At 33.7% G+C, this 10,049-nt stretch overlaps 1 protein-coding gene across 2 annotated transcripts in view; it reads left to right on the top strand.

Moving 5' to 3' along the window:
• The window catches only part of TMEM38B (transmembrane protein 38B), a 51,134-nt gene extending 42,409 nt beyond the window's left edge, over positions 1-8,725 (top strand). For both annotated transcript variants that reach the window (XM_011364955.2, XM_011364956.2), the window contains one exon: positions 6,834-8,725. In XM_011364955.2, coding sequence (XP_011363257.1) covers positions 6,834-7,049 — 216 coding nt within the window. In that variant the 3' untranslated portion in view covers positions 7,050-8,725. The remainder of the gene's footprint in view (positions 1-6,833) is intronic.
• Positions 8,726-10,049: the final 1,324 nt, after the last annotated feature.

Below are 10,049 nucleotides of genomic sequence, written 5' to 3'. Positions count from 1 at the left end.
TTTTTTTTTTTTTTTCAATTTTCCCCCAGCTAGTTTTGCATACTGGCATGAACTTTAATAGCAGTTGGTCTTACTCCATAAAAAACTTGTTGGTATTTTTATTGAGATTGTATTAAATTTATAAATTAACTTAGGAGGCAGTTATATTAGAGGGAGGAAAACAGAGCGAGACAAGAGTGAGAGCAGAGCCATGAGGTTCTTTAGTGTTTAAGAGAAGGAAGATCCAGAATGAGGAATTGAAAAAAAAAAAAAAGTGGCTAATTAATAAGTAAGAGGAAAACCAAGAATGGTGTTAAGAAGGATGGACTGCTCAGTTGTGCTGAATACTGTTGAGAGGTGTGTTCAGGTGTATTCAGGTAGTATATTGTTGAATACAAGAATGAGGCTCATTCGAGGATACAGATGCGTGTATAAACTTTGAACAATGATCCAAACTCTCTTCTCAAGATTTGTTGTCTAAAAAGGAATATGAGACATGTACACTATACTTTTAAACTTTGTGAGGGTAGGAACTAGTTGTGTTTTATTCATCACTGCATCCCTAGCATTATATCTGGTGAACATAGTAGATTTTTAATATGTGTTTGTCGACTGACTGACAAATGACCAAAATGCTTTTTCAGAGGTCTCTCTGTATTTAATTTCTCCTTAGTTATTTATCTAAGGCTATGCTACCAGATGAACAATTCATTTACCCAGCTTATTGAAAAGAACATTTATAAAAATGGAAATCTTAAGATTTTAATTTATTTGACAGTCATTTAGGTTAATAATTATTGATGTCTGAATGAATGACATCACCAGTGAGGAAAGCGAAGAGTGACCAGAAAACCTGGTTGAATATGCCATGTGCCATCAGAAGTTTATTTGTAGAGCAAGGTGACTTTCACTGCAGGGCTTCTGGAGTACACAGTCGAGTTACACTGAGAAGGATTGTTTGGTTTTGGGCAGGTGGAGACAAGAATATGTTCTGGGTGGAAGAGAGATTAATTATGCAAATTTTGCTTACATAGATATATTGTAATAGGCTTTGAATTATTCATGTGAAGTAGAAGTTATTTTTATTAATTATACTCTCAGTGCTAGACGCCACAAAGGATATAAAAGTACATAAGTAGTATTTGTGTTCTTAAAGAACTTAACATTATATGTCACATTTTTCTGGGCATTTTTAAAATGTTATAACGAGATATTATGTAAAGAATGTGACAGAGCTTTAAATAATTTCTTTACTTGAATTATTTTTTAGGATATGTTGTAAATATAAGATTATCTTTAAGATTTCTTTCTTTTGTTTCCTTCCCTTTTTAACTAAGAGGCCATTAAGTCAAATGCTGTTTAATTTAAGTAATAGTGCTTTTTCTTTCAATAGTTTGCTAAATAAGGAGAATTTTATGTTTTATTTGTAAAAGAATAAGGGTTCATTCCATTTGTCACTATTGTATTGCTATCACCTTGCTGAATCAAGGCCTGATAAGGGGCTGAATTCACAGAAGTCTGTCCTTGAACCTCCTAAGTCTATCTCAGCAATAATTCCTGATGCTGGTAATACTTCTCAGCTGAGTGATGGCTCTACTGGGAAAAGAGATTCTATTAAAACACTCGACTTTGAAAAATACTATAGTTCACATTCTTAGGAAATACTTTAGATACTGACACCCTTCTCTTTTCAGTTTCTTTTTTTTTTAAATGCTGTTTTCCTGACAGTGGACCATTGTTTATATCTGAATTCTTTTATCTTTTATTGGCAGTCCATGAAGTCAAGCTATGACCAAGATAATCGTGCTAGTACATCTCATTGTAACTATTTATTCTAAAGAATAATATAAAGAAATTCTTCTTAAATCTTACCGAATAATGGCATAGATTTGGAGGTTAAATTATATTTAGATTCTTCTCACTCTATATTCTTTCCAGGTAAGCACATTCATATTGTGCCTTTACCTTTTAGTTGTAATGATTTCTAAATCTATATTCTGTACTTAAATGTTTCAGGGCATACCTCTGTTACTGCACTTATTCTTTACTGTTCTGTATTTACTAATTTACTTGCTTGTTTCTGACTAGCCTGTAAGGTCCTTGAGGATAGGGACTACTTTCCACATTCTTCTGGTTGCCAGGTGTAATGCACAAGCAGGTTATTTAAATCCTGTTGACAATTTTAGGCTTTGTTAGTGCTGTTCTATTTCAGATTTGCCATTCTAGAATGCGACCCTTTTGGGGTCTTACTTTAAGCCTGAGTTGTATCCCTGGGCAGTTCCACCTTGCCTAGCCTTGAACTTCAACCTGTCCTCCCAGCACCACGCAGTTGGCTGCTGAAATGTCTGCTCAGCTCTTTGGTGTCCTGGCTCTTGCTCTGTGCTAGGTTTTTTGAAATTACTTTCTATGTTTCCACGGTTTAGGGTTGGTAAACTCCTCTAGGACAGATTATGCATGGATTTTTGGGCTTACTTCCATTTGGTTCCCTTGTGTTAGAGCTGTATTGCCCTCAAGTCTTAGATGCTTTGGCCTTCTCAGACTCTAGCCTTTGTCTCCTTAGCCCATTTGGGACTTCTGCTTTTTATTCCCCTGTGCTGTGAATGTACACACGTACTTAAAAGAAAAAGCCAGGGTGAAAGCAGAGTTCACCTTGTTCAGCTTCCTTTCTCTTAGAGATCATACTGCCGTCAGGGTCGCCCGTATTGGTCAGCCATTGTTGTTTTCCAGTGCCTTTTAGCAGTTGTTTTATGTATTTCTGTCTTTTGTATTGATTTTGGAGACAGATTGAGTCTGATAGAAGATATTCGGTAATGGCTGGCCTGAAGTCCATGTGCATGCATTAAAAGTTATTTTGTTTGTTTATTTTTGTCGAGGTCAAATTCATATAACAGAATCAACTATTTCAAAGTATACAATTCCGTAGCATTTAGTACATTTACAGTGTTGTGTGTGCAAGTATTTTTAATTTATATAGTGGTAATAGAACATTACAGCTCTCGTTCTTTGTCTCATTTTCATCAAATAGTATATTTTAAGAATTTTTCCAGTACAATGATAGTAGGGGACTTTAATACTCAACTCGCATCAATGGATAGGTCGTCCAGACAGAAAATCAAAAGGAAGCACTAGCCTCATATGCGACGTTAACTTGTATGGACTTGACAGAGATATACAGAGCAGTCCGTCCAAAAGCAACCGAGTACACATTCTTCTCAAGCACACATGGAACATTCTCTAGAATAGAGCATATATAGGGTCACAAAACAAGTCTTAAAAAACTTTAAGAAGATTGAAATCATATCAACCATCTTTTCTAACCATAATTGTATGAAACTAGAAATCAATTACAAGAAGAAAACTGGAAAATTCATAAATATATGGAGATTAAACAACATGCTACTGAATAAGCAGTGGGTCAAAGAAGAAATCAGAAGAGAAATTTTGAGACAATTGAAAATGGAACTACAACATGCCAAAACTTATGGTGTGCAGCAAAAGCAGTGCTAAGAGGGGAGTTCATGGCAATAAATGTCTACTTCAAGAAGCAAGAAAAATCTCAAACAACCTAACTATACTTCAAGGAGTGAGAGAAAGAACAAATGAAGTCAGTTAGTAGAAGGAAGGAGATAACAAAAGTCAGGTAGAAATAAATAAAATAGACTAAAGACAGTAGAAAAGATCAGTGAAACTAAGAGATGGTTCTTGGAAAAGATAAAAATTAATAAACCTTTAGCTAGACTCACCAAAAAAATGAGAGAGAGAGAGAGAGAGAGAGAGAGAGAGAGAGAGAGAGAGAGAAACAAGAACACAAATTAGGAATGAAAGAGGAGACATTACAGCTAATACCACAGAATACAAAGAATCATAAGAGACTACTGTAAATATTTAAACACCAGCAAATTTGATAACCTGGAAGAAATGAATAAATTTCTAGAAACATACAACTTACCAAGACTGAATCATGAAGAAACAGAAAATCTGAACAGACCAATTACTAGTGAGAAGATTTTTGAATCAGTAATCAAAACTCTCCCAACAAACAAAAGTCTAGGACCAGGCACCTTCACTCGGGAATTCTACCACACATTCAAAGGAGAGTTAATACCAATCCTTCTCAAAGTCTTCCAAAAAATAGAAGAGGAGAGAATGCTTCCAAACTCATTTACAATGCCAGCATTACCCTGATAAGAACCCCTCAGAAAAAATTACAGGTCAATATCCCTGATGAACATAGATGCAGAAGTCCTCAATAAAATGTTATTAGCACACTGAACTCAACAATACGTTACAAGGATTATAGACCATGATAAAGTGAGATTATTCCAAGGGATGTCAACAACAGCAAATCAGTCAATGTGATACACCACATTAACAAAATGAAAGGTAAAAAGCATATGTTACCTCAATAGATGCAGAAAAATAATTTGACAAAATTCAACATTCATTTATGATAAAAATTCTCAACAAAGTTGGTATAAGGGAATGTACTTCAACATAATAAAGGCCCTCTATGACAAGCCCACAGCTAACATCATACTCTGCAGTGAAAAGCTGAAAGCTTTTTCCTCTAAGATTAGGAACAAGACAAGGATGCCCACTCTCGCCACTTTTATTTAACATAGTATTGGAAGCCTCAGCAAGAACAGTTAGCCAAGAAAAAGAAATAAAAGCATCCATATTGGAAAGGAAGAAGTAAAACTGCCTATATTTGTAGATGACATAGTATTTTATATAAAAAACCCTAAAGTCTTCACCAAAAACCGTTAGAACTAATAAATGAATTCGATAACGTTATGGCATACAAAAATCTGATGTGTTTCTATACATGAATAACTATCAGAAGGAGAAATTAAGAAAATAATCTCATTTACAATTACATCAAAAAGAGTAAAATACCTAGAAATAAATTTAACCAAGGAAGTCAAAGACCTGTATACTGAAAACTATAAGACATTAATGAAAAAAATTGAAGATACAAATACATGGAAAGATATTCTATGTTCATGGATTAGAATAATTAATATCAGTACAATGTCCATTCTACCCAAAGCACTCTGCACATTCAGTGCAATCCTTATCAAAATTTCAGTGCATTTTTACTGGAATAGAACAAATAATCCTAAGATTTGTATAGAACCACAAAAAGACCCCAAATAGCCAAAGGAGTCTTGAGAAAGAAAAAAATAGCTAGAGTCATGACACTCCCTAACTTCAAACTACATTACAAAGCCATAATAATCAAAACAGTATGGTATTGGCATTAAAACAGACACAGAACAATGGAACAAAATTGAGAGCCCAGAAATCAACCTATACACGTATGGTCAGTTAATTTATGCCAAAAGGGCAAAGAATATACAATGGAGAAAGGATAGTCTTTAATAAATGACTTTGGGAAAACTGTATAGCCACTGGCAAAACAATGAAACTGGACCCGTATCTCATATCCTACACAAAAAGCAACTCAAAATAGATTAAAAACTTGAACAGAAAACCTGAAACCATAATGCTTATAGGAGAAAAAAGGCAGTAATCTCCTTGACATTGGTCTCGGCAATGATTTTTTGAATCTGACACTAAAAGCAAAGGCAGTCAAAGCAAAGATAAACAAGTGGGACTATATCAAACTAAAAAGCTCCTGCACAGCAAAGGAAGCCAGTAACAAAATGAAAAGGCAGTCTACTGAATGGGAAAGAATACTTGCATACCGTATATTTGATAAGGGATTAATATCCAAAAAATATAAAGAATTCATGTAAAACAACTCAGCAGAAAAACTAAATAACTCAATTTAAAAATGGACAAAGGACCTGAGTAGATTCTTTTTCCCCAAAGAAGATATACAAATAACCAACAGGCACATGAAAAGATGCTCAACATCACTAATTATCAGGGGAATAATGCAAATCAAAACCACAATGAGATATCACCTCACACCTGTTAGAATGGCTATTATAAAAAAGACAAGAAATAACAAGTGTTGGTGAGGATGTGGAGAAAAGGTCACCTTCATGCACTGTTGGCGGGCAAATGTAAATTGGTGCAGCCACTCTGGAAAACAGTATGGAGGCTCCTCAGAAAATTAAAAGTAATACTACCATAGGATTTAGCAATTTAACTTCTAGGTTTTTATCCAAAGAAAATGAAAATGCTAAGTCAAAAAGATATATGCACCCCCATGTTCATTGCAGCATTATTTACAATAGCCAAGATGTGGAAAGAACCTAAATATCCACCAGTGGATGGATGCATGAAGAAAATGTGGCATTATACAGTGAAATATTATTCAATCAAAAAAGTAATGAAATCTTGCCATTTGAGACAACATGCATGGACCTTGAGGGAATTATGCTAAGTGAAATAAGACAGAGAAAGCCAAGTATAGTACTATCTCAGTTTATATGGAATCCAAAAAAATTTTAAAAAGCTCATAGATACGACGAAGAGATTGCTGGTTGCCAGAGGCAGCGGGTGGTGGAGGGCCAGAAGGGTGAAGGGGCTCAAAAGATGCAAACTTCCAGTTCAAAAATAAGTCATTGGGATGCAATGTAGAGCATAGTGACTATAATAATATTGTATTGCTTATTTGGAAGTTGCTAAGAGAGTAGATCTTAAAAATTCTCATCACGAGAAAAACATTTTTTTTGCTTAACTATATATTGTGGTCATTTTGCAGTATATTCAAATATTGAATCATATATTGTACAACTGAAACGAATGTAATGTTATATGTCAGTTATACTTGAATAAAAAAAAGAACATATTTTGCAGTTTTTCTTTTTTTACTTTCCCCTCTCAGTTTTGGAAAGAAAACATTCGTATTTAAATTCAAAATTGAACTTTTTTTTTTCCAGATAACCATGATGATTACAGAGACTGCTACTATGCCTTTTTCTTCTATTGAGGATACGCTGAGTCGGATGCTGTTTGGCTGGCAGCAACAGTTCTCATCATGTGAAAAGAAAAATGAAACAAAATCATCTTTCAATGGTACTGGTTCATCGACCTCAAAACCTATAGCTGATACTTCAGATAAAGTTAAAAAGAAACATACTAAGAAGACTGAATAAATTTACTTGATGAGTTTTAGAAGGCAAAAATTTTTTTTCTTATCTACCTGTCAGATTGTGATAAATATTTCTATGTAAATGATGTGAAATAAAGATTATATATAAGGAATGGAGGTGACAAAAAGAAAGAACTTTTTTCTGTTTCAGGGAAACTATCCCTCTCTGGATTGTAATTCTTGAGTGTTAGGAGTGTATCATGTGAAATCGTTTTTCTAAGTTATATAGAAATATTCTATTGTGATTATTTTATAGTTTTATATTGATAAAAGCAATTTTTTTTTAATGTTAGAAAAAGTAAATCTATTATCATTGTAAAATTATAAAAAGTAAAGCCTTTTTTTAAATTTAGGTGTTTTCATACATAGTTTTTATTAGAATCTATTTGAGCTTTAGTTCAGCAAAATTAAAACTTTTCTTTTACATTACCATTATAATTTCTAGATATGGAAAACAATTCCTGTTTAATTTTGAGCACTGGAAACAGTAAACTTTAAATCGCTTTCTATTATGAATGGAAATAAATTACTAGTTTATATTTCAGATGTAAACATGTATTTTTTGTGTACATTGAATGGAAATATCTGAAATTTTGTTAGTTTTTTTCTAGTAGTATTTTTCAGTGAGAACAGTATTAGCATGAGTCTCGAAGTCTATTTCATACCCTTGTTTATACTGTTTTTTTTTCCTCAAAAGAAAATCAAGGGTGTAATTTTGAATAAATTACTTGTCCCATGTTTTGCTTTGTAAGTTTCATTTGAGGAGTTTATATTTTTTCTCTCTCCTTAAAACATTTGTTTTAACTGTAGGAGAAATTATTATTCTCAACATTTCACATACTCTTCTTTCTGATCTTGGTTTGAATTCACTGATGATAGTATCATATTAATGGTTCAAGAAAAAGTGTTTCAGTTAAAAATTTCCCCATTTATATCACTTCTAATAGGAGCCTTTTAGTTTTCTTGTTGAAATGTCTTTCTAGTTTGCATATGTTTATGTTAAATTTTAATACATATGTACATATATTATTAATTTTATTTTAAATTAAAACTAATTACCCTTATGTGAAAATGCTTAGCTCTAATGAGCATTGTCCTTGGGCCTTTGGTAGTAACCAGCTAAGCAAGAAGAAACAAACTGAAATCTCATATGGTAGAATGACTTTAAGTCTAGTTTCACTTTCTTGCTTTATTTTGTAATTTAAAAGTCCAGTTATAACTTTAAAACTCTATGACTGACACGATTTCTTCTATCCAAACCATGAATCTGCTGCCTGCAAAGATTTAATATTTATTTGTAATTTTTGGATGGCTAAGAAGTACTCACATCACATTCAAGTTAGAAGGTTTTTTTGGTTTATTTTAAAACATTTTTAACAAATAGAAAGACCAGCAGGGACTATACTTTTACTTGTTAAATTATTTTTTTGGGAGGGGGGTTAGGACCTTTGATAGCCTTGGAATGCTAAGAAGTTTATTTTTAATATTGTGACAGAAGGCATTAAATATTTGAGTTCTTTATTATATTTGATACTCTTGTAGTTGACTTTTCAAAATTAACATGTTACTAATTGTTGACTTGGTTTTGAAGTTTGGTTTAACTATAGTTGAAATTGCAGAAATCCTGTTTTACACTTGTATTAAAGACAAATTTATTAAACTAAGTTAATTTAGCACCAATGAAGTATTACATTATTTTCTGTTTTTTTCTGTTATATTTTACTTGAGTTAGAAAGTCAGAACTCCTCTGGCGTTTTGACTGATGTAGTATCTACTCAAAGATTACTGTCCATGTGGGATATTGGTACAAACTATTAATCTATGCAAGCACCCTGAAACCTTCAATTCCAGGTTCTTAGGGAAAAGCTGTACTGGGGAACATGGCTTAGGTCTGAAACCTCCCACCCTGAATCGACGCATGCTGCTCATGGAGACTTGACTGGTTTTGCAAAGCAGATCGTTAGACTCCTTGCCAAACATGTAGCAAGAACCTGGGCTGTCTTACCTCAGTGATCTCACCCTTCAGTGAAACAGGGCCAAAGTAATATCAAACTCTCGATTGGTTAGATTAGTCATTCTTCCTTTCTGAGGGTGAAGGGCTGGGGAGGGGCCAGATGCGTGGAATGGGTGGATTTCAATGGAAATTCCAGCTTCCCTATAGGCAGAGACCAAAAAGTGGGGAGATGAAAGAAGAGGGGACATTCCTTTTCTAGTGTGTTTTTGTCTGTTCTTTTAAGGCCTAACACCATGCCGTGAAAATCTATTTCAGATCACAAGTTGATTGCAGTTGAGTGATATATTGAAAGTGGAATGTGTTCGAAAATGCCTTCCCTGACTGCTCTCTTGGAGTTTACCTTCCACTGATGGAGAGACATATAAAAAACAAATGTGTTCTTGCAGTGATACTAAAGGTTGTGGAATAAATATTAAGCAGGACACAAGGATAGAAAGTGAGGGAGCAACACTTTATACTGTTATATAAATTAATTATTCTGTTGCTCAGCAAGTCACTCAGGCCTAGTTTTTTATTCCACTTCTTGCAAATCATTGTACATGTTATATATGTGGTCACTGTTTCTTTGTTTGTGCTACAGATTATATGTGAAAGGAATTTAGGACTTTTCTATATATGTGTATTTAGGGCCTTTCTGTGGCCAGGCTTGACCTTGGTTTATCACAACTCTAATATTTAGAAGGGATGGCACCTAAGAATATGATAATAGAAAATATTTTAAACATGAGATAAAAATTCTCTAAGGCCAGTGTAGGTATGGGATTGGTTGGGAAAGTAGAGGTATATAGTCCAAATGCATATTTGCGACAATGTGAACTAATAGACCTTAGATTAATTTTCATGGCAAACTGTCCAATAATCCACGACAATACTTCTATACTTGAGAAGATTTAATTGGGATCCAAAAAAAATTAAAAAATTTATATATCAAGGTTATTATCAGCAAATAATGATTTGGTGGGCGGGGGGGGGGGGGGGGGGGGGGGTCGG

Source organism: Pteropus vampyrus, unplaced genomic scaffold (genome assembly GCF_000151845.1).
Source record: "Pteropus vampyrus isolate Shadow unplaced genomic scaffold, Pvam_2.0 Scaffold103, whole genome shotgun sequence".
In the NCBI taxonomy this organism is placed as follows: Eukaryota; Metazoa; Chordata; class Mammalia; order Chiroptera; family Pteropodidae; genus Pteropus; species Pteropus vampyrus.
This window is presented reverse-complemented; position numbering and strand designations above follow the sequence as displayed.